This window comes from Pimephales promelas, chromosome 19, assembly GCF_988280905.1.
Source record: "Pimephales promelas chromosome 19, fPimPro1.hap1.1, whole genome shotgun sequence".
NCBI lineage: Eukaryota > Metazoa > Chordata > Actinopteri > Cypriniformes > Leuciscidae > Pimephales > Pimephales promelas.
In genome coordinates, this window is record NC_142787.1 from 25,892,910 (window position 1) to 25,918,354 (window position 25,445).

A 25,445-nucleotide genomic window follows, 5' to 3' on the forward strand; every position below is an offset into this window, starting at 1 on the left:
CATCATTTAATTATTGGAATTAACCTTATTGCATTATAATTACCTACCTTATTATTATTGCATAACTCGAAATACAAAAAAACAAAAAAAAAAAAACATCATCCTCCCGGAAGTAAACTCTTTAAGGACGAATTACACTTTTGTGTTTGTTGTTAAATAAACTTTTGCTGATAATTTACTCACCCCTATGTCATCCAAGATGCCCACGTCTTTCTTTCTTCAATCGAAAAGAAATTAAGGTTTTTGATGAAAACATTCCAGGATTTTTATCCATACAATGGACTTCAATGGGAACCAAACGGTTCAAGGTCCAAATGAGAGTTTCAGTGCAGCTTTAAACGACACCAGACGATGAATAAGGGTCTTATCTAGGACCCTTCGAGTCATGACTCTCATTTAGACCTTGAACCGTTTGGTTCACAGTTGAAGTCCAATATATGTAGAAAAACCTGTTTTCATCAAAAACCTTAATTTCTTTCCGACTGAAGAAAGAAAGACGTGGACATCTTGGATGACATGGGGATGAGTAATGTCATCAGCAAAAGTTTCTTTAAGCTTGATGATCCACCATTAGAGAGTATTTTTGTTTGTTTCATCCTGTATAGCAGTTAATTAGTTAAGGTATTTACTTATATTATCTTATTAGAGTAATGAAGTTAATAAGAATGAGTAGTCGCAGGTGAGAAGATGCTTTGATTAATATCCCTGTAGCGGGGGTGGGACTGGGAGGAGGAGGCCGAGGCGTGACGGGAAGGGATTGGGTCGGGAAGTCTGGGTGAGTGTCGTCGTGTTCCTGGAGGCGCTGCTGGGTCGGTCTAAGCGGTAGCCTATATAAAGCGATGATTTCCACTACACTACTACAGAAAGGCGTCCGAGCCGCTCACAGTATTCGACTGCTGCACTCCACACGCATTTCCAGCATGCCGATCCAGGTAAGAGCTTTTATCATGCACACTAGAGACTGAGCAGCATATTTGTCGGCTTTTACACATGACCTTGACACTATTTTCGTCGCACTGTGCCTAAAATAAACGCATTAGCTTCTGGAATACTGTGGCGGCCATGGGTTTTTTAATGCGCGCATTTCACAAGCATGGGTGTGTGTTCGTGATTTATACGTGAGCAGACATCTTTGCTACGATTTCCCTTTCCTAGATCATATTCAAATTTGTTGTGGTCGATCAGTTAAATTCATATTGGTGATGAAGGAACAAGGAAGTAAACTATTTCCTTATAGCTGCTAGGCCTGTGACGTGCAAAGGGAGCGCTCGCGTTTGTCGCGCGCTTGCTGTGCAGATTCGATGTTTTACATTATGGATTATTAAAGTATCCGTACATAATCTCAGACTATTTATAAACAAATTGTGGAGTTCACCCACCATTCGAGTTATTGATAGTAATGTATGTTCCTAAAGAACTTTAACAAAAGTATATTCAAATCTGCAGTGTCATGCATGCAAATAAACAATTAAGAGGTTAACATAAAATTTTTACACTCTTTATACAAATTAAATTGCAATATATTTTATACTGTATGTATTTTTTATGATTACTTTAATGTTTAATGCTAGAGAATTGAAAAAATCACAGAAAATGACCGAATTGGCCTATATTTTAGTATCAGGGTAAACAAATTTCGTATTAAATATAATAATAATACAAATAGAACATTTGGTTTGTGGCCTCCTACACTATAATCAATATATATTGATTTTTCAAAAAGTTCCAGGTTTTAGTTGAGAGTGAGCCATGAAGGAGTTCCCATGTTTGCTGGACTCATTGGCTGCTTTTGACTATTGAGTTCAATGCATTCAAAATAATTTACAATTTTAGCTTTTGTATGCAAATTCATATGTAGTTACAGCTTATATTTGAAGAAAAAAAAAATCAAGCATTGAAAGACTTTTTTTTAATTATTAATGCAATGTTAATAAACAGAACAAGTCGAGACATACAAGCAGTAAACAAACTATCAAAACAAGGAGACATTATGAAACCAAATACATTAAGAGAGGAGATATGAAAAGAAATAACATTATTTAACATTAGTCTTAAAGAAAAAAAGAGAGAAGGAAAGAAAGATGAGGGCATATACAAGAAAAAAAATAAAACATTAAGGAAGAATATTAAACTTTAGATCATAAGGTTGGGGTTATAAAATCACAAGAGTCATTCAGTTGTGTTGCTGTGGCAATGAATGGGCTTTATGCACAGCTGCACTACTTCCTGAACTTAAGCCAGTTTCCTTTCTTTCAATAATTGATTAATTCAGGTGTGCCTGACCTCAGTAGTCATGGCAACAATAATCAGACACACCTGAATTATTCAATTTTGCCAATAATGGCAGAAAGGAAACAAGGAGCTAGCTTAAGTTCAGGAAGTAGTGCAGCTGTGCATAAAGCCCATTGACATTAATAAAATAGATTAAGAAATGAATCGATTTGGATCAGTTTTTTGTGTGTGTTTTATGCTGTATTATTCATGCTATTGTTCTTAACCTTTTTAAGGTTGGTCAACGTCTTCCCGCTGTGGAGGTCCAGGAGGGTGACCCGGGGAATAGCATCTCAATGGCTAAAATCTTTCAAGGCAAAAAAGGAGTGCTTTTTGCTGTGCCAGGAGCGTTCACTCCTGGATGTTCAAAGGTACCAACATAGGATCTGCTGGAATTACTGCTGCCAATTATTATTCAGTTTTGGGATATATTTATATATTCAGGGGTTGGACAATGAATATAAACACCTGGTTTTAGACCACAATAATTTATTAGTATGGTGTAGGACCTCCTTTTACGGCCAATTCAGCATCATTTGGTCTTGTGTATGACAGATCCGAATCCTTCACCGTGGCCAGAGGGATTTTTAGCCAACAGTGGCCCGGTCGCTATGTGATGCTGGTGGAGGAAAACGTTTTTGCTCCTCTAAAACACCTTGAAGTGTCTCAATAATATGTAGATCATGCGAGGACTCATGTGAGATCACAGACTGTGCAGGCCATGGGAGATGTTCAGCCTCACAATGATGTTCATCAAACCATTCTGTCACAAGTGTTGCTGTATGTATCGGAGCATTATCATGCTGATTCACTGTTCCCCCTTCAGGGTACAATGTTTACTTCATTAGGTCCACATAGTCTTCCAGAACGATTTGGTACTTGGCTATTAAGTAGAATAGAGAATGCCATGATGTTACAGCTCAAACATCACAACAGTCTGAGTGTTAAGACTCTTCTGGGCTTCTTCACACTGTAACTCCCACTGATGTGGGAAAGACAGCGGAGGTGGAGTTATCGGAGAACAACGTGTTTCATATTGTCCACAGTCCTAGATTTTCACTCTTGGCACACATGTGGCATTGGCACGAGTGAAAAAAGTTTTGGCCATAGCAGCCTGACCATGAATATTGTCTGTTACTTGGACATTCCTATCAGAGACTGCTTCCTCTTGTCGACAATTACTCGGATGTGGTTCGTCCTACATGGTGGTATGGCGACATTATGCTGGATATCGTAGTGCTCCATACACCACAAAGACTTGCTGTATTGGTCACAGATGAGCCAGCGAGACCCGCACCAACACTTTGAACTCGGTCTCCAATCATTTCACGAGTTTGCACTCGCATATGAGTCACATATATGCATTAAAAATACATTACTGTTTACTTCAGCCAAAGCTAAGAAGCTAAATTTGCTAAATTATTTACTTTAAATTAAATTATGTTAAAATATAATAATGCTGTGAAAGTTTTTTTTCTTCCCTATTGTGACGTATATCTGAGTGAAACGCCTTCTTGAACAAGACTAAATGCAATGCAGGCAAGACAAAATTAGTAATTTTGTTAATTGGGAATTGATTGGATCATTGTGGTCTGCTGATGTCACTGCAAGAGGGAGGGGAAGTTATTTAGATTAAATATTACAAGAGCATGTTGAATGCAATATTTATTATAAAAATTTATCCGTCCACAAAATTGTAATCTTTCATAAAAATAAAAAAAGAATTTTTGATTTCATGGTTAATTTAATAGCTTTATAATCCATTGATATAGTACTATGCATATTATTAATGGCCAGGCCTGAAATACGACACTCTGAAAAGGTTGACGACCCCTGTATAATAACATAAGTTTGGGAAGGAAGTATAATAAACCTAATTTGAATTGGGTAAGTTTTGAATGACATCTCTTTCCATCCTATTACTGCAGTCTCTTGTTTGTCTTTACTCTGTTCACTGGTGTTTTCTCAGACTCATCTCCCAGGCTTCATACAGATGGCTGGGGATTTGAGGGCCAGAGGTGTGAGTGAGATCGCATGCGTGTCTGTCAATGATGTGTTTGTAATGACCGCCTGGGGAAAGGAGAATGGAGCAGACGGCAAGGTGGGGAAACTCGCCACCCTTTAATTAACCTGTTTTTACTTAAACACAGTCTAATTGGTCCTTTAAGGGTTTATCTATTGAGTCATTATATGGTTGATTTATTATAGGTGCGGATGCTGGCTGATCCCACTGGAGCGTTCACAAAGGTGACGCATGCTTTTCAAGTGCCCTCATCCATGGGCCATTTCCAGATTTTTTTTATCCTGATCATATTATACATCTGGATGCATTAAAATCAGGAAATTTTACAAGATTAAGTGTACTTTTACTGTAATTTTTTAGATATGTTTAATTATAAATCTATTTTTCTCTATAAAGGCTGTGGATCTCTTCCTGAACAATGATCACTTGTTCCAGGTGCTTGGAAATTTGAGATCTCAAAGGTGAGATGATGGTCTTCCTTAGAAAAACATGTCCCAAAATCATGATTATGGTATCCATCTTATTCTGTAATATGGAAGTAAGCAATTTATGTGAATGTGCGAGACTTCCGATTCATTTGCCACTATAGGTAATTAACAAGAAAAACGACAATGTACAGTCAATGGTAACTTTTTGTGCTATAAACTAGTCCATTTATAATTAACAATTATTAGAACATCAAGCATCATAACATACTGTTTTTGTACAGCTTTAATAACTGGAAGCGATTTCAAGTTACAAATAGCCACATCCACCATTTGTAACTTGATTACGTGACAAATAAGGGGATTAGTCTGATGAAATTTGAAGTTGGAATCTACTCAATTTCATCAGTATACTTCTCATTTTCATGTGAAAGTGACATTTTCACTTCTCAGTTGCCTTTGCTGATCCTGGTTGTGTGTGTGTGTTCAGGTACGTCATGCTGATTGAAGACGGAGTGGTCAAGAAGCTAAATGTGGAGCCTGACGGGACGGGCCTGACCTGCAGCTTGGCCTCCAACTTTCTCACTGAGATTTAACTTAACAGTTTACACAGTATAATCGATCACCCTCCTGTTATCCGATCAGATTACCCATTTATCATTCCAAAAACAGTGTAATGGAAATTCCCAATAATCAACAACACTATTATTGTATGCTCTAGGGAAACCTATGCAAGGAGCTAACTTGTTTACTTTGAGCATACAAGTTTGGCTGTGTCACGCACAAATGCCTGGTTCTCATGGTTATGTGGTATAACTTGTAAATGTTTACCCAGGCTGCAATAAATGTTTTCCTCATGATCCGCACACATGATGTAACTGATTTTATGATGGTACATTCACCTTTTTGAAATGAGAAACATTATAAACGGTTAAGAGCCCCTATCATGGATTTTTGAAAATGACTGTTCATATGGTGTGGAATATAGCTCTAAGGGAATGAAAACATCCTACAAAGATTTATATCTGAAAGTGCTCCGTTTATAAAGTTATTGTCTTTCAAAAGTGAGAGTCGACTCTGAGTCTATGAAATGAATTGTTTTTGAAACGAGTCATTAGCCGTTACATCGTGACGTAGAGAGGTCATTGGCCACGCCCAGTTACTGCGCGCGCAGACGGAAGTGTAAACTTGAAGTCTACCGTTACACATTCAAATACTTCATCATAGCCCCTTGTCGAGAAGACGCTGTGTTCTACAATGCAAAGTTAGTTCAGCCACTTTGTTTTCATTTACCAAAGAGTTTATATGGTTAGAGCTCATATTTGCAACGATACAACAACAGTATAGCCCGATTGTGTTCTCGTCATTTTAATTACGAATCGTTCAAAAACATAAATGAATTCAAATGTGGATTCGCAAGCGGTTGTTCCTGAAGGAGGGCTCAGTAACTTACTTACCCAGTGTATATGGATCAGCTTCCTCCTATGAATCACAACCTGTAAGTATTATTAATAATTGTTGCTTTTATGGGTTTTGAACGGTTTTGTAGCGTCGGGCGCGAGGAGGGAAGGCGCAATAAGTATGTGTGTGGCGCGCGCGTGTGTGTGTGTTAACTTATGCTCAGCGCAGCTTCTAGGTCTCCAATGTCACTGTTTTTTTTTTAAATGTGAAATGTTTGTCGCCGTTATTGGAGTTGTCATAAAGAATAGAGCGTCTTGTAGTACTGCAGTGCTTTATCAATATGTTTATACGTTATATGCTAACAAACAATAACTGACTGGGTCTGTCATCTGACCAATCACCGCCGATTAGCGTCACGCAATGGAGTGGTTTGGAAAAATGAGTCGTACGAATCATCTGGGAGTCGGTAAGCAAATCAGTTAAAAATAAATGCATATTATAAGACAAATAAAGTGTTTTTTTATCCTTGCATGCATGTTAAACTGTTTTTGGGAACTCCTAAAACAAAAATAGGAACATTTCAAATGCTAAGATAGGGGCTCTTTAATATTTTCCTTAGCTGTAGTCACAGTAAAACACAATTTTCAGTCTAGTTCATAAGATCATCATTAATATTTATTTTACAAAACACAAACAATAAACACATCGTTTATTTGCCATATTTGTCCTATACTGAACATGACAGTTAAAACTTGCAGAAAACTTGAACCACAAAGTTGGTTTGGGGGAGGGTGGGTATTCACAAAGAAAAAGTGGGAAAAAAATTGGTCTTGGTGCCTTCCTGAGTTTTTCACCCTCTTTCTCTTCATTTTTTTTCCGTCTCAAATGCTCTGTAAACCTTTTATTACCATATTATTTTTAAATACTTGTGTATAACTTTTAAACAAAACAAAAAAAAAATACAGGGAAAATAAAAAGACCAAAAAATAATAATGACACATTTTATTTTAGATGGGAGGACATAATTAGGGAGAACAGAATTAGGAAGGCACCTTGTGGTTCAGAGTTTCCATAAAATCCTCAGCAATAACTCATTTGACAAATGCAACATCTGGGATCTTTCCTTGTGCCTGTAAGAGAAAAGACTCTTGTAAGATGAATGCAGGACACATAATCCTTTGTTCTAGAAGATTTACTGTGAACTAGGGTTGCCGCGGTGAGGAAAATTTCCCACCGGTTAATCGACGTGTGACAACACCGGTAATCCCGGTGTCACCGTGGAGGGCAGGGCGGGGGGGTTAAATAGCTTTTAAATGCGTGCGCGTTATACTTTCACTTTCGAAATAAGCGTCAATTGCTTGAATGGACAAAAAAAAAACAACTCGCTGATAATAAAACTTTTATTTATAGACTTTTATTAGCATAACGAACGAATAAAAATAACCCCATGCATAGGCTGAAAAAAGTGAAAATCGGCAAAATGTGGGCCCAAACAAATAAGAACCATAAAACGTTTATTAACGAATAAGAAAATAAAATAGGCCTAAATAAATTACACAAAGTTTAAATGAGATAAAACCAATTAAAAAGAGACGAATATAAAATAAAAACTTCAAAACGGACCTTAGCCTACATAAATGACATACTTTCACTTTCGAAATAAGCGTCAATTGCAATTCAGCGTCAATTGCTGGAATGGACAAAAAAAAACAAAAACAAAAAAAACAACTCGCTGACAATAAACTTTTATTTAGACAGCACTTTTATTAGAATAATAAACGAATAAAATATAGACAGAACTTTTATTAGCATAACGAACGAATAAAAATAACCCCATGCATAGGCTGAAAAAAGTGAAAATCGGCAAACTGTGGGCCCAAAAAAAATAAAACGTTTATTAACGAATAAGAAAACAAAATAGGCCTAAATAAATTAAACAAAGTTTAAATAAGATAAAACCAAATAAAAAGAGACGAATATAAAATAAAAACTTTAAAAAGGACCTTAGCCTACATAAATGACAGCACTCTAAAAAAAAGTAAAACACTATAAATTGGCATTTATTAACATTAATATATATTGGCCAAAATATTGCCAAACAGGCGCTTTTGCATTGCGTTTTGACACCAAATCTTCCGCCATTATCTTGCTTTTCTGTAATTTGACTCGTTCTCGTCTCCACACGCGCTAAATGGAATCCTGATGCTTGCTGATCTGTGACGTGACGGCACGCGTTGCGCAGTTCATTTTTAATTATAATGCTCTCTTCACAACTAAATAATTGAAAATTATTATTTTTAATTAATTCAAATAAATATTTTAGCAAAAACGAATACTTTAAAAAAAAAAAGTCAAGACATTGCGGTGTCACGGTGGGAAAGTGATGTCACCGGTGATGGGGCTTAAAACCGGTAACACCGTCAACACCGTCTATCGCGGCAAGCCTACTGTGAACCATGAGAAAGGGACGCCGGCTTACCTTCAGGCCGGTAAAGATCTGAGCAGCTCTGTCAAAATCCCAATCATTGTCTTGTAGGCACCTGAAATAACAAGCAAGTCTGACCTTAACAAGCTGTCACCACAGAGCGATATCTAGTAGACTAGATCTAGTATTTTAGTCCTTACTTTTGAGACCATTCTAGGTTCATGCCTGACTTTTGGGAGAAGGCAGCAAGCATTTCTTGTTGGGGGGCGGACAGAGTGGGCACGGGGCTGCTGGACGGTGTGGGGGCGGGAGCAACGAATGCACGGCGAATTTCCTCTGTAGTGGCGTTTCGAACGAACAGCTCGTCATTCACGATGCACAGACTGAAAAGTTGAAAATAGGTTACAATGATGATGTGACCAATGGCACATTTTTTAAGGCAAAAATATTAGATTTTTGTAACTGAGATCTTACCCAATTCCGGCAGGAACAGCAATGAATACTCGAGAGAACGCTCTATATGATTCTCTGGATTTCACATCCACTTAAAAAGGAGAAGCGGGAAAAAATAAATAAATGAGGTTGTGTACTCTAATCAATCATTTTAGATAGAGGAACTTACTTTCTTTGAAAACTCCACTGACTGTAAATGCCAACAGTGTAGCCTGGAAATGACAAGCAATTAGAACTGCAAATCTGAATGTGAAATATAAAACCAGCAAACTGAACTGCAAGTTTAACTCACTGTGTAGGTGTTGACGTCTACAACAAAGGAGGCGATGTCGTGCTGGGTTTTGGGGAGTTCATTCAGGAAAGCCACCACATTTAATCGTGTGTGTTTAATCAAACGAAACCGTGTAGCTGAAAGAAAAATGGCAGAATTCAGGACACAAGCAAAAGGTGTGGTCACATTTACAGCTGCTCTGCAAAATCCAGTTATTTCAACAGAACTAGGCAATGTGCAATCGGGAGTTTTATGTGATGTCGAAACAGTTGTCAGAACAAGTTATACTAGTACTTTTTTATCTATATACTTTTTTTTCTCTCTCTCCTACATCATTATGTGAGACATGTTCTCTGTGTATTCTTTGAACTTTCTGCCTTGGACAGCGCAACCAGGTGATTGTTATAAGAGTTTGGTACTCATGGTGCATTCACATGATAAGGAAAATAATATTTTCCACTTGTGAACTGGTATTTTTGAATATTTTCAACATTTTGAGAGAGCGTGCATTCGTTCACAGACACTTGAATGAACAGTAATACAGTAAAACAGGCAGTAATACAGTACGTTAACGTTCGCCCAAAATATGAACGAGTTCATGAACTATCGGCACAAATTAGACGTCCAAGTTTCACTAGTATTCAAGTTGGTACAACACATTATACTAACAGAAAGCATCCCAAAATGTGATCACACCTTGATGTTGCAAAAACCAACCCACAGAAATTCTAAAGATTTTTAGATTATTCAACAATTACTTACTGGGGTCTTTCATCCGCTTGATATTGCGACTGTCTTTCTGGTATTCCCCTAAACTGCTTCTGCGGACAAAAAGATTAACACTCGCTGTTTAGTAGAAGTCAATAGTGGTGATGATGACGATGATAGCATAGAGAAAGTCTACTGTACTTTGAAGGGTTCTGCGTGATGAAGGGAATGCTGAGGGAGAAAGTTGCTCCGTCATGGTAGCCGTCCAGCAGGGGCTGTCTGTTTCCCGAGTCATATATGCTGTAATACCTGGAGGGTGATAGAGGGTAAACATTTAGATCTGAATTCATTAGTTCTAACCTACATGTATCTATTAAAGATGAACTGAACTGAAATTTGAGAAAAGGTGATATAACAGATGTATTTTATTTATTCTCATTGGTACAATTTTTAAAATGGCAGAATTTGTTAAAAGGGATAAAATGGTACATTGAAAGTGTTGTTTTTGTTACACGGGCGCCGCCATGTTGGATTTCAACGTTCGACTACGTCACTGGCATGGTAAGCCACTCCGTTGCCTACCCGCACCAGCAGAACAGCCGTAGCTTGTAAACAGTCTGAGGTGCGCTGACATGGCTGAGGAAACAGATTTTTTAGCGACACACTATTTAGAGATGTGTACTTTCGTCAATGAGTACATGAAACGTCTGACAATGCACGAAATGTTTTATTTACACAAGTTACAAGTTCAATGCATCACGTTAACGTTACTCGAATCCTTGATATTCGGGTGAGGGGGAAAAGATCCCTGATGTATAGTTCACTGTAAAGAATGGGATTCTCCTTCCTAAATGCACCCTCGCCCATAGAGTGAACTGCCAGTACGCTGTTAATCTAAACAATCTGAGAAAAGTCTAACAAGTTAGCCCAGCCGTCACCTATTCGTAAAATACCCTGCTACTTATGGGGCGGTCCAGCGTCTCAGCTCGGACATCCATTAGAGACAGCATAGCCTCCTTCAACACGTTTCTCTCACCGAACAGCATCCGAAATGAACGGTGCATGGTGATGCATTTTTCGCCGATCAATAAATGTCCATGTTGACCTCTCTGCAACAGATCGTCTCCGTTCAGTGTCTATGCTCCACAGCGCTCGCGCCCACAGTCACTTTCCCCCAAACGATGCTGTACTGCAAGTGAAGCCTGAAACTGATCGTCCTCCATGTGGTGGTAGTCAGACACTACCGGCCTGTCCCTCACGGGCTCAAATGCGTAATCCATGCCGTTAAAAGCGCTCATTTTCGTCTGTGTACAGGACCTACAGCTGTTGTCTATGGCGTTCCGCGGGTCCTACCATGCCAGTGACGTCATCGGAACTGCCAGCGCTAACAAGCGCAATTTTGCGTTGCTTAAAAAAGTTATATTAATATATATTTTTAAAAAATGTTTAGTGTAATTTACTTTTAATTGTCATAAACAACACGTTTTCAACGTCGATATTTTTCAGTTCAGTTCATCTTTAAAGGAGAACTCCGGTGCAAAATTAACCTTTGGTCTAATTACACATTGTTACCTAGTCAACTGTTATCTGAGATTTGTTTTCATGATTGCCGAATGTAAATAGTTTTATCTCTAAAAGCAGTTTAGCCTGTAATGCTAGTATAACGCTAGTATATAGGGCATAGAGTAATGACAAATAAAAATCGCTTGTTATTACCACTAACAAGGCTCAAAATAGCCCCACACTAACCACTGTCTGTGGTAAGAACTTTGTCAGTGTCCATACAGTTTAATAAGAAGATATTTTATACATCCCTACGCCGATCTAAGTGTGCTGGTGAGATGTGAAAAAGGTGATGAGGTGAGCGCAAACAGTAGGCTACGTGTATACTGAAGAGAAGAAAATGGTTCGTGTTTGTGTTTCTTCCGAAAAACACAGACCATATGAGATTCTGCACAGTTCAGCGCATTAGGATCGGCGTTCGTAGATCGACTGGTAGAGACTATTTTTCAAAGATGTCTTCTTCCTGTTTTCGCGAAGTTGACTGTATGTATAAAATATCTTCTTATTAAACTGTATGGACACTGACAAAGTTATCAATACTTCGGTTTGAATGTAGGGACCCTTATTATGCTACCGTGTTAGTGTGGGGCTATTTTGAGCCTTGTTAGTGGTAATAAAAAGCGATTTTTATTTGTCATTACTCTATGCCATACATACTTGCGTTATACTAGCATTATAGGCTAAACTGTTTTTAGAGATAAAACTATTTACATTCGGCTATCATGAAACAAATCTCAGATAACGGTTGAATAGGTCAGTGTTTCCCAACCCTGTTCCTGGCGGCACACCAACACTGCGCGTATTCTTTTGCTGTGTCCCAATTCGCATACTATCCGTCCTATATAGTATTCGAAAATAGAATTAGTACGTCCCCCAAATCGTAGTATGTTGAAATGAGTGTTTCAAAGATACCCGGATGGTCTACTTTTTCCGGCCAGAATCCGAAGTGTAGATCGATGCACACTCTAACGGCTGATATTGCCCACAAACCATTGCGCGTTGGGCGAGGATTCGGTTAGAACTACAAACACGAGTAAAAAGTGTTAAAAAAAAAAACTACAGACACGTAGTCGATACGGAGGACGCGCGAGTCCCCGCGGTTGTGTAGAGAGGTTTCGACAAAGAGCTTTGAGTGATTAATTATCAGTATCTAACCTGACGAAAATGAATTTATTCAATGTTGTCCACATTATATTGCATTTGCAGCAGCATTGTGAACTTTTGTAAAGACACGTTTAGCCGTTACGTTTTAAATGCATCATTATGTTCAAATTGCAAACACGAGGAGAGCACGAAAGACCCACAACTGGCAGATGAACGTGCTCTTCGAAACGGTAGGAAATAAAATTGGATAGAATGGAGGATTTTAACTGTGAAAAGATGATTGACAGGGCAGTTTACGATGACAGGATCCACCCAGCACGCGACAGAGCTGCCCGTTAAAGATGACGTGATAGTATGTCCCAAAGCTTCCCTACTCTTTTGCTACACACTCAAAAGTATGTACTTTTTCCTCACAAAAAGAGTACATACTTTTAGGGTGTAGTATAAGTAAGCGAATTGGGACGCAGCACATGTCTCCCTTTTCAAACACACCTGATTCAACTCATCAGCTCATAATCAGATGGGTTAATGAATCAGGTGTGTTTTAGATTAGGGAGACAAAGAATACGCACAGTGTTGGTGTGCCGCCAGGAACAGGGTTGGGAAACACTGGACTAGGTAACAATGTGTAATTAGACCAAAGGTTCATTTTGCGCCGGAGTTCTCAATAAGTCCAAAAAAATACATACTGTTGCAGGAAGCAGTGGATGATGTTCTTGATGTCTTCAGAGCAGAAGTAGCTAGGCTGTGTACAAAGTAAATGTGAGATGTTAAGTATGAAAGTCAAATATGGGCGTCTCAAAGTGAAGAACAGATCTAGACCAAACCTTGCATGGAGGAAGAGTCGCAGGAGCGACCTCTAAATCAAAACCAATGGGAGGCGGAAGGTCGTGTCCATCCTGTCGTTTAAACAATGAACATAAAAAAAAAGCGTCCAATATACAATTAAGCCAATGAGCGAATGCGATAACATTTCAATTATTATGGATTACCACACTTGTTCTCAAACAAATAGCGTTGGGTTACACCAACAGATAAACACTGTGGATTTCCTACCAGTTTGAGCAGCTTGGGGAATCGTTCCCGTATGGCACTGTCCAACAATCACAAAGACAGAACAAAAGAAACAAGGTTAGTACGAACTGCACAGGTGCCAATAAAACCGTCACATAAAAACACTCCAAAACTTTAGCCAGGCCATCTTAAGTGCAGGATGAATAGGTAAAGAGTGTATTCAATCAGAGAAATATTTACTTACAGATAATTATCCATCAGGCTTGAGATATTGCAATACTGTGAATTTATTTTCATACAAAACGTTATGTACACTACTGCTCAAAAGTTTATAGTCGGTACAATTTTTAAAGACTAGATCTTTTTGATTCAGTAAGACCAGTAATATTTTGAAACATTGCAACATAAAACAACTTTTCTATCTGAACATATTTTATAATGTAACTTATTTCTGTGATGCGAAAGCTGAAAATTCAGCATCATTACTGTTGAAATCAGATGCATTTCTGGCAAAACACAATATCATTAGAAAGTTCAAAAGAACAGCATTTATTTGAAATAGAAATCTTTTGTAACATTAAAAATGTCTTTACTGTTGATCAATTTAATGTGTACTTGATGAATAAAAGTTTAATGAAACCTTTTAGGAATAAAACATTTGAACAGTAGTGTATGTAACCAAGTTTAAACCAACACCAAAAAACAATAACCATTTCGTTTTAATTTGAATAAGTTGTGAAGGGTTACTGAATACTTGAGCAAGTTTGTCTGTACTTGTGAGAATAAAAAAAAAAAAACATGGGCATCTGAGCCATGCCACCAATGAGCCAATCACAGCCCTGCCCCAACTCCCTCCCACCCCGGCATATGGTACTTACCCATCCACAATACTCACCACTGGTGCCCCCTACAGGCCGAAACACAGACACAAGCAGGCTGGCAAACGATGGGGGCAGTGGGGTGTTGTGAGGGGTAGAGTTTGGTAAACATTCACACCATTCAATCAATCAGTCAGGCAGGCAGCAAGTGATTTTTTTTTTTGTACAATTAGGAAGTGTGCCCAGTGGAAAGGTTTTAGTTGAATGTGCTTGGACAAGATATGACTCCCTGTATTCTGGTAATACTTGTGTGTTGTTACTGGTAAAACTATATGGGGGTCTGTTTTTTTTTTTTTTTAATTAAATATCATCAGGCACTGATATATAGATCGACAAATAGTGGCACGCTGAGTTAACTAAAATGCTTGTTCATAGCGTGCTTCAATATCTACGAAAGAATGATGCAGAGCCAGGCTGCTCAAGATAACATTAAGACAAATATGATACGAGTAGCTATTAAGAATTTAGGGGGGAAAAAATAAACAAAAAAATAAATTTATAATAGACCTAATTGTGAGTGAATGCAGCCGATAATAAGTGTTTGAACACTGGAGAGGTTTAAATTTATAGATTAGCCACAGAGAAGACAGTGAGAAACCACACCAAAAGAGTGGGAGTTAATAAAAGAGCTCAGATGTAAATAAAGAGTTGAACCCTGAGCCTCTGAACAGATCATTATATGATCAAATAAATGAACCGTATAAAGGTGTATGGGTTTTATGGCCTAGTTAATTTGGACCCTTCTATTAAATTTAAGAACAGCAGGGTATTTATTCAAACAATTAATTAAAGCTATATTTGAGCCCAGACACCTTACGTTTCTATTACCTATATGGTCTAATTTGGACTTTAGATATTTGATATTTGAAACTTGTTTCCTGTGATCCTCCTCCAGTATTTTCCTCTCAATGTTTTGTCTTTGACGTTTTTCCTCCAACGTGCTCTAGGATGAGGATCATGAAAGTGGTCAGTCTGACCAACTATACTCCACCTTTGAATACAGAAACAGAGAGAGAATTGCCTCTACTCTCATTATTCATTTTGCAATATGCAGCAGAGCTCATGTTTCCGAGCAGTGCTTGGCTCAAGGTTTCTCTTAAAAACCTTCCCTCTCCTTCTCCACCCATGGCATCTCCTCACGAACAACTCTCCATCTTCGGTGATCAATCTTCATCTTCGAAACGTTGGCTGTGGCCAGTTTTGCGGCTGTGCCTGCCTTAGGTTGTCCCGTAATCATGAGGTGGGATCTTACCCGTCTCTGGCTAACCAGCCTCTCACTGGCCAACAGCATCAGCAGTACTTCAGGTGTCAGACATGTGCAGGGTGGGTGGAGGGAAGAGGGTGCCAGCATTTTAGAAAGGTGGAGCACAAATGTGCTTAATCGAGCATCATCTCCAAGATTATGTTCCATCCTTCTATGCCAACTTATCCATGGGCATTCTGGGAGGTCACATGATGAAGCTACTGCTCAAATTGAATTAACAACTGAAGTTAAAAATAATGAAATTTGCAATGTGCTAAAACGCTATAATATGCTAAAAAGACAATCGGCGTGTTCTGTGCTAAAAGCTACAGGGACAACCAGGTGGGACCAGAGAAAAGAGTGGGTGAGGGGCACGAATGAAAAAGCAGGTGTGTGAAGAACCATAAAAAAAAGAAGCAGAGGTGTTGACAAACTTGGTTTGTAAAGTTTTTAAGCTGCTTAGTGGATTGCCACTGGAACACGAACAAGTAAATATTATCACATGCCTGATGATAGTGGAACTAGTGGAAAATAACCAAGTGCTCACTGGTTAAGAGTTAATACACCTGCATATTACAGACAGGACTGAATGACTCTGGCGGATGGGATTGTTTTTTTCTTTAGAATAACATGCAATGATTAGGGACAATTATTAAGAAACAGCTTATTGTTTTCAAGTGTGATATTTTAAAAAAGGACACTTTCTACAAAGAATGTCCTTACAAAATGTCACATCAGCTTCCTGTCAGGCAATTGTTATTCCTACAGAATAAATAAAATGAAATGTGTACTTTTAATGTTCAACACACATTATATGTCTGTCTCAAATTAAGCTATTAATAATCGGTGCATAAAATGCACACCGTTTTTGTTAACTGTTTTGCGTATTGATACCAATGTCCATGCATATGCATGCTTTCATGTCCATGAGCGCACAACCACACAAACCCTCAAAGATTTTATTTCAGGCCTGAAACATACTCTACTCAAGTACGTAAAAGCAGACACTGGGCAAGCTAGATTTTTTGTTGGTGTGGTCCTAAATTGGTCACACTGCAAAATGTGATGCAACATGTATGTGTTGTATACAACATGTGTGCTGCCAGAGTGCTTTAGTGGACATGAGCACAAACTATTTCTCTCTTTAATATCAACCTCTATAGTTTGAGGCAGAGTGTCTTGTTACTGCTGAGTATAATGTAAAAGCACATTTGCTTTTTTTAAAGTCATTTGTGTACTTGCATATAGTATTTTTCTTGATTTATGTTCAACAGACAACCAACAATTGAGAAGACTAACCTGACATAGTCGGCCTGAATCTTGAAGTGGCCACACATAGGATTTCCCTCCAATGAGAGATCCACCAGCTTCAGATCTCTCAGTTTATCAAGTTCTCTCTCTGTCTTCAGCTAAAAGATGACACAATGACGCATGACTAAGAAGACTACAGGAAAAGGTAAATCTATAGGTAACAGACAGCATACTCGTACCTCATTGTGTGACAGATTGAGAATCTTCAGGTTGGGAACCTTGTTGACAATATCGGCCAAGTCATCCAGCCTGTATAACCGGTTGTTGCTCAGGTTGAGACAAACCAGCTGTGAATTAAAAAAAAAAAAAAAAAAGATTTAATTGCATCTGTAGAGTTCATTTACACTACTGTTCAAACATTTGGGGTTTTTAAAACTGTAATATCAAATATAATTGTCATATCATCCCCACCCTTTAAAATGGATGTAGTACATGCCTGTTGAGCTTTTTAGAAATCATACATGTAAAAGCAATCATACATGTAAAATTTCATTTCTTACCTCAGGAATGTTCTCCTCAATTATTTTGATAACTGCCAGCATGGAGTTCCTCCTATTTAAAGTGACCTCAATATTTTGAGAAACCAAATCTGCCAGAAAAGGATGAAAATTTGAGCAACATCCCACAACAAGCCAAGCCGAATAAATGTTTAATTTTGGAAAAAGACTGTATACAAGTCAAACCTGGATCGACTCTGATGTTGTTCAGATCTAGAGCCTGCTGTGATCCGTCAAAGCGTTTGGCCATGCATTGCTGCAGAAGACAGTCAGGTATATTACGCGCTAATAAATTTAATGAGAAAATCCTTTTGAAGGCTTCTGAAGGTAACTATAACTCACCTTCAAATGCTCCAGATCCGAGGTCTTCAGATCAGTGTTCAAAGTGGGTGGTGGGCAGGGGTTCATAACAAGAGTCACCTATCCATCCAACAGATTAACACTCAATTAGATTGTCAAACCAATGATAAAAAAAAATAAAAAAATTACACAGATCTGCAGATGAAACGTATAATATAATATAAAATATAATTAGAATGCTGACTAAATGCATCAAACACTGAAAGATTATGGAAATGGCATCAGGTTTAGTGAAAGCATTTTTTTTTTTTACCTTATATCCATCTTTGTCTGTTATTTTCCGTGACACTTTAAACAAGGCATTAGCAGTAGTGGAGTCTTCAATATAAAACTGGGCCTTGCCGCCCTCAGTGTGATACTATGACCAAAAATGACAAGACAGAACAGATTTTAGCAATTTTACATATCGGTACATTTTCAATGGCATGCTGAGGAAATATATTTTATCGCAGGCTTACCTGAACTGCTTGGAATGGCATAGAACATTCGTTCTGAAGTGAAGTCAGAAGCCAATCTTTGTCGTACTTCTTCCCGAAAGGAACCTGTGGTCAGATACAAATACAACCACAATGACATTAGGTCATAAACAAGTACAAGCTTTCAAGCAAAAACAAGCTTTCAAGTAAATCCTAAGGTTTTAATAACTACTTAATTCATGTGCTACTATTGTCTAATGTACTTACGGTCATTTTAAACCAGTTCTTGCGACTTCCATCAGTACCACTGCCACCTACTCTGCCTCCATATCGATTGCCACCTCTATCTTCATTTCCACCTCCGCCGCCACCACCTCGTCCACCTTTGCGATTGCGTTCCTCGCGGCGATTCTGTGGCCGGCCATAAGGATTGCTGAAAGTATAAAATCTTGACTGTTGTACCGTGATGGTTTCATAAGAAAATATGTATAAGTATGCTGCATGTATCACACAAGCTTACTATCTGCCCCGGGAACCGCTGTCTTGAGGACCTTCCATCATGGTCACATCCCCATCATCATCATGCAGTCTCGACCGGGGACCAGGGCCACTTCCTCCTCCTCCACCACCACCACTGTAACCGCCTCGCTGCCTTGGCCGAGAAATCTGATCGCTGTACAAGGGGGCTCTGAAAGGGCCTCTGCCTTTACGATTGCGATGCTTTGGTCCACCGACACGGTCATCGTGCTCTGAAGGATGCAAGATGTAAGAGTCAGAGGTGTGAAAGTCTTAAACACATGCGGGCAACGTGTCGTAACTACTGATCAAAAGAGTGCAAATGCGTCACTGCTTGGAAATTACCTAAAATATCATTTTTGTTGCTGGAATAGAAACAAAAAAATAATTTCACTCTAAATAGCACAGCTATACCCCCAACAGCTAATAAATCCTGGAATTAATGCTGCAAATGTCCAGAGGTGGACAGTAACAAAGTACATTTCCTTGAGTACTGTACTTAAGAACACTTTTTGTGTATCTGTACTTTAATTGAGCATTATTTTTTCCTTGAAACCTTTTACTTTGACTTCACTACATTTGAAAGACAAATATCATACTTTTTACTCCACTACATTTCTGTCAAGGTCCTTGAGTAGAAAGTAGAAACGAGTAGTCGGTTTGACTTCAGAAACCCGACATCAGATGTTGATCTGACATTGGGTTCTGACATCAAACCACCAGTATCTGTACTTTTACTCAAGTAAGTAAGTTTTGTACTTTGTCCACCTTTGAAAAAGTCATATTTTAAAAAAGAAATGGTGTGTTGGAAAACTGGACAGAACACACACTAGTAGCCTACAATGTGCTCGTCTTGACATTTTTTTTTAATTGAGGACAGTAGCGATGTTGTTATGAAATAAAATATATTCAAATATAAATATTTGCTAGGTTATATCTTCATTACATATTATATATATGTTTTGGTAACTTGGAAGCTTTCTATAGAAGTCGACTGAGCCCTTACACAAATGAAGACAAGAAGACATATTGGGAGAAATGGAGTGACAACTGTTCGTGAGAAATTATTTTATCGCCTCCTCGAATATGAACTGCATATTCTCACTAGATAACTAACGATATACACGCCAAAAAGCCTTATGTATCAAATTTGATAAACAAAAACACGTATGGAAACTCCGCTAAAATATCACAGCAGTTCAACATGACCTCAACAACACGCGGTCAGATCCAGTTCACCTCGCTCAATTTTCCTTAACAAAATCCCCAAACTAAAACGCAAAATGCGGTTAAATCAACAGATACAATGCGTTTATTGTTAGTCAAAACTAAATTCTAACAACAAAAACACATTACGCCCCAACATAAACAAAAGCTAGGTGGCTAGTGGTAACTTATGTAAATGGTAGAGTAACGTTACACGGCAACAGACCCCAGAGAGGTACAAAATTGTTTTTGGGGACGAATAAGATGGCGGATAATCTTACCTAAACATAATTGTTGCTAAAGAATTTAAATGGACACAAGCACTTTTGCTATTTGCTAACGGCTCAAACTTACCATTATAGTAGCGCGAGCCGTCCGCTGTCGCCATCTTTAAAGGCTTTTGTGCTGCTATTAAAAATATAGGATTTCCACGAGTTATTTTCCTACTTTTGTGTATAAAACGAAATCAAAAGAAATTAAGATAAACGCTTTGAACTCCTGTCAGATCAGAGGAGATCCTTTCTTGACAGTGTTTTGTGATAAGAATCCGTCTCCAATTGCAGCTGCGCCAGATTCTTCTTCGAATGCTCAGAGGAATATTTACACAACACATCATCGTTGCCACCTAGTGACAGCAAATGAGTGACTACCTATTCAAGACAATGGGAAACGATTGCTTCAAGTCTTAGTTTTATTAAATAAACACAACAAACATCAAAGAAATATAGAGCAAAATATAAACATTCTTCTGTTCCATAATAAGCTACTGATATGCAAAAAAACCTTTGCACATGAATAAAGCAGATATAATAGTGAATATTTGGAGAGAGTGAACAAATAGTGCTGAATATTAATGAAATAAATATATATAAAAAACTATCCTTACTTAGTAGTATTAGTATTCCATGTAGAATTGGAATATTGTTGTATATAGACCATTTCACAAGATGTAAACAACACTGGTCCAGAAGCACTTCCTGTTTCAGTTTTTTAACACTACATAAAAGCTGGGATAAAATACAACCAACAGAACATTTAAAACTGAATCAAAAAGTTACATCTTACATCTTTAAGATTTTTTCTTTACATGTGAAATAAAGAAAACGGTTACAAACTGAAACAGGAAGTGTTTCTGGACCAGTGTTGTTTACATCTTGTGAAATGGTCTAAAATAATAATTTTTGTTTTAATATTATCCCCAAATCAATTATACTTCTGTGTCCTCAACTTATTTTCCACAATATGTAACATGGTTCTCTTACAATATGTTTTGCATTTTCGACATTAGCATTAAAATAATTAAAAGTGGGGAAACAAAATAATTTTTAATATCCCCAGAGGTTAAACGAACCTGCTAAAGCCACATTAAATATTTTGTATAACAATCACAGTGCAGAGGAATGTAAAGAAATATGAATAAAATGGAAATCCTGAGATGTTTTACCCACTCAGTTACCCTTTACATGACTGATGTTGTAACAGAACCACATACCTCTGCAATAACACATTTAAGCATGGCAAAACTCTATAAGTGACTTAAGTCATATAGGAAGTATTCAGGTAAAGGAAAACAAAAGCAGTAGAGCATTAAAATTCTGGTGAGCTTCACATCAGCTCCATGAGGTAAACTGGGTTCCAAATGCATCAGAACAATTCTTATGGTAATACTCATTGCATTGCAAAAGAAATGTCTCAAATGTGCTAGCTACGAGTCAAATGAGGTGTTCAAATGTAACAGAATGCATGTGCGTATGTGGTTACTCCAGAGATTGGAGCTCAGAGCCTCATCCAGGGTCCATGCCTTTGTCTAATGCTGTTGTCTGGGGACTGTGGTTGGGCCGTTTCTTCTTCTTCAGTCCCATTTCCTATTCCTGCTGCCCTCTGCTCTTGATCTGGATCCTCCCCACTCAAACTGGTCTCTGCGATATGAGGAGCCTCAAGGAAAATGGGTGCGTCATCGGTAGAGGAGTCCTGAGCTGATGGCAGAAACATTAATCACTGTCATTACATTAATGGGAACCAAACGGTTCAAGGTCCAAAATTTGAAAAGTCCATAATATGGAGAAAAAATCCTGGAATGTTTTCATCAAAAACCTAAATTTCTTTTCGACTGAAGAAAGAATGACATGGATATCATGGATGACATGGGGGTGAGTAAATTATCAGCAAAAGTTTTTTTAAAAGTGAACTACTCCTTTAAGTTAATATTTTTTTTACCAGCTTCATCTTCTTGCAGCTGATTCAGTTCATCTGTCCCAATCACACTAGGAGTGTCCAAATCACCTGCACAAACAAACATGATTTGCATGATTCTTCAGTGACTTAATCACTGCATATACTGTAATCAATTGTAAGTAAAGAATGTATAACAGAAATCTACATTTATCACATTTCCCTTTTATCGTTTACCTTTGTTTCGAACTGTTTGTTTGGGTTGTTCTGGGAGCTCACTGGCATCTCTTCCATACGAAATGACTGGGGGGACAGGCAAAGAATGGTGTATTAGTTACTCATGTGTTCGATTGATGTGTGCGGCCGTGATCCGAACTGTTCTTACTAGGAGTGCTGGAGGATGAGTGCATGCGTTTACGTGCTTCTTCCCTCCTCTGCTGAAGACGCGTTGAGTCTCCCATCATCACCTACGTATGCAAACAGACATCTGGAATGTATCCAATGGAAGTGTGATAGGATGAAGGTTGAACAGATTAGGCAGACAGATGGTCTTACCCTCACTCTGACCTGCTCGGGGGGATACAGCCCTCCCCAAATGAATTGCAGGTAACTGAAGAGCACAATGACACAGAGGAAGGTGAAGTTACTCGCCACCCCAACGATTGCAGACATCACGGGGAAATTATACAGGAGGTATCTGTCGCAAGAGGGAAGAACGTTACAGGATGAGAAGGAAGAAGCATCATTTGATGAACATGAACCATCAAATAAACTGATACCAGCAAACAATGGCAAATACCTAATGCCAGTGAAGTAGGCATGGATCCTGAGCTGGGCAGAATAAATCTGGACCCTGCAAGACTGAATCTCGATCATGGCACCAATGGCAGGTTGGTACTGTGAAGGACAGCTCAATTTGTAATTTTTTTTAATGACGATCCTGTCAGGCTTGTTCATACTTTACAAACTTACAAGGTCTGATTTGAAATCTGGGAAGAGCTCCACTTCGATGAGCTGTTTCTGCTCAGACACACCTGTGAGCAGGAGGGGCGAAAACACCAGCGTGCTCATTGTCCGCAGCAGGTTTGATCGGTAGTGCAGCATTGTCTGATGGGAACACACAAGGAACAAGTAATTATGAGTTAAATGGCCATAATTTATTTGATGCATGACTTGGAAAACTACACTTATGTTTAGCAAAAACCTAATTTTGGGGGAGCGGTCTTCACTCACAGAGCGGACGACCGAGTCAATGACTTTCCCATCAGTGGCATAGCAGGACATTTTGACCATGAACATGCCAATCTGTTCGTTAACAGGAGATTCGGGCATTTCCAGCTCCAGAGAGATTCTGTAGGCCTGACCGGACATCATCACCTAAGAGAAAGAGTGAAGCAACTAAAATTAGCTGTAAATATGACAGAAAATATTAATCATTTAATACACAAGTATTATATTTTTTCTTGTGCATCATTAATGGGCTTGTTACATAAAGTAAAAAGCAAAGCTTTAAAGGGTCATTTAGGGCGAACCTATTGATTCACAAGGCCCTTTCTACTAAAAAATAAGTGTGGCTTTTTTTTTTGGTCCACTGAATGTAGCCCTTAAATGATGTCACTCCGAGTGGGACTCAGATGTACCTGGTCTCGTCCATTCTTCAAGAGCGAGATGTTAGCCGTGGGGAAAGAGCAGAGGACTGAATCTGAAGCGTCGCAATCTGTCCTGTTAAGAGTGAAATGAAGGAGAGAGGAAGCAACCACAATGCATTACAAACTCTAGTAATGCCTCTAACAGTATTTGTTCATTGGACCACCTAATGAAGTACTCAGTCGTGCGCAAACAGCCTGTTGTCAAAACTAGACCAGAATGTTCCTGATCGGCCCATATGTATCTGTACCTGTAGTAGTAGTGTACTGGTGTGGAGAAGCTGACGCTGGGCATGTAGGAGTAGTAGAAGCTTCCATACAGGAAGATGGAGACCCAGAGGAGAAGAACCAGGACACACGAAAGGATAGCGACTCTTAGAAGCGTCCTGCGAGCTCTAAGCAGGGTCACCGCCGCCACATCCTGGAGCCAAATCAGTAACGGCCCCATCGCTGCACCCATAGCCAGCAGTCCTTCAGTTTCACGTCCAGGTGAAGGTCCTCTAGTCTCACGGTGTCTGCCCAACAGTCCTCCCACTGCCGTAAAAGGCGTTTGTCCCGCTTTACTCATTCAAAGCACCTTAAACACTATGCAGTAATGCGTCCCGTCTGCATCACTACATCGGATAATGCTTGTTTTCTACAGTGAGAATTAATGGTTTGAAGATAGAGTGTGTTAAAATGTCATGATGACCAAAGTAAAAAATTAACATATATTCAGAAAGTCATATTGGGATGTAGTTGTTGTTCTGTGAGTGAAGGTTTGATTTGCCAGTTTCTTGAATTTACTTTCCCAGCGTTCGTCTGTAACTGTCAATGAAGTCATAGGGTGCCCTAAAAAAGGAATAAGAGGGAAAAAAAACTGAATAAAAAAACACATTGAATATATTATTAGCACTATTTATAATTTTTAGTATGAAAACGCGACAACTAATCCAAGATGAATCATAAAACTAGACTCAATTTAAACACACCCAATAAAAAATGCACACACACACCTAAATCTATCTCTATTCTCTTCCTCTGTGTGCTGCATTATGTATTTTTGAACATTTGACAGCCTGACTCGAATTGAACAAAACAATCAGGCAGTAAAATAGGAAATAATATGTGTAACTTACTGTCACTTCAGCGCGTTCTTTACATAACAACTATTTTTTGGTGTATCTCTGAGCTGGATTTTAAGTGCTTCTCTGTCTCCATTTCGCAGTCAGTTAAGTAATTACATTATATTGGGAGAAAACGCCAAACTCACCTTCTTTAATTAAAAAACACGCCATGGACAAAACAAATAACTATGCTTCAGAATAAACTGATGAATAACTCCACTTGGCCGACCCATCTCTTCCTCTCATGTGTTACGTGCTAGCGTGACGCATAATTTATGCATTTCATGGCACAGCAAATGATCTCCAAATCTAATGTAATCAAAAGCTAAAACATTCTGTTGTTGTCTTCCATCTATAGATCAGTGAAAAACAACCATCGGTGTAACTCAGTGGCCCCCTCCTGGTGTGAGAGAAACACATGTACGGCAACTAAAGA

General features: G+C 38.5%; 3 protein-coding genes across 6 annotated transcripts; 1 reads left to right on the forward strand and 2 right to left on the reverse strand.

Moving 5' to 3' along the window:
- The first annotated feature begins 768 nt into the window (after positions 1–768).
- On the forward strand, positions 769–5,585 carry prdx5 (peroxiredoxin 5). The gene is made up of 6 exons (XM_039693919.2): positions 769–932; positions 2,508–2,642; positions 4,241–4,372; positions 4,480–4,518; positions 4,691–4,755; positions 5,210–5,585. The coding sequence occupies exons 1-6, from the start codon at positions 840–842 to the stop codon at positions 5,313–5,315; spliced, it is 570 nt and encodes a 189-aa protein (XP_039549853.1). The 5' UTR covers positions 769–839; the 3' UTR covers positions 5,316–5,585.
- A 1,188-nt stretch (positions 5,586–6,773) lies between these two features.
- nxf1b (nuclear RNA export factor 1b) lies at positions 6,774–20,653 on the reverse strand. Its single transcript, XM_039693948.2, has 21 exons — positions 20,440–20,653; positions 18,884–19,112; positions 18,631–18,796; positions 18,406–18,489; positions 18,201–18,305; positions 17,930–18,007; positions 17,774–17,843; positions 17,591–17,679; positions 17,270–17,377; positions 17,079–17,188; positions 13,701–13,737; positions 13,472–13,543; positions 13,334–13,389; positions 10,179–10,286; positions 10,032–10,090; positions 9,291–9,406; positions 9,168–9,210; positions 9,020–9,089; positions 8,746–8,928; positions 8,600–8,660; positions 6,774–7,250 (listed from the first exon to the last, which is right to left on the reverse strand). Exons 1-21 carry the CDS (start codon positions 20,471–20,473, stop codon positions 7,212–7,214), a joined length of 1,917 nt encoding a protein of 638 aa, XP_039549882.2. The 5' UTR covers positions 20,474–20,653; the 3' UTR covers positions 6,774–7,211.
- Positions 20,654–21,728: 1,075 nt separating this feature from the next.
- bscl2 (BSCL2 lipid droplet biogenesis associated, seipin) lies at positions 21,729–25,293 on the reverse strand. 4 transcript variants are annotated; one of them, XM_039693949.2, is made up of 11 exons: positions 25,156–25,293; positions 24,155–24,734; positions 23,898–23,979; positions 23,491–23,634; positions 23,230–23,364; positions 23,057–23,154; positions 22,813–22,954; positions 22,643–22,724; positions 22,495–22,560; positions 22,303–22,368; positions 21,729–22,061 (listed from the first exon to the last, which is right to left on the reverse strand). In XM_039693949.2, exons 2-11 carry the CDS (start codon positions 24,469–24,471, stop codon positions 21,862–21,864), a joined length of 1,332 nt encoding a protein of 443 aa, XP_039549883.2. In that variant the 5' UTR covers positions 24,472–24,734; positions 25,156–25,293; the 3' UTR covers positions 21,729–21,861. The 4 variants fall into 4 exon arrangements, with proteins under 4 accessions (XP_039549883.2, XP_088979923.1, XP_088979921.1 ...); XM_089123797.1 differs by having other exon boundaries at positions 22,825–22,954; positions 23,230–23,634; XM_089123795.1 differs by having other exon boundaries at positions 23,230–23,634.
- Positions 25,294–25,445: the final 152 nt, after the last annotated feature.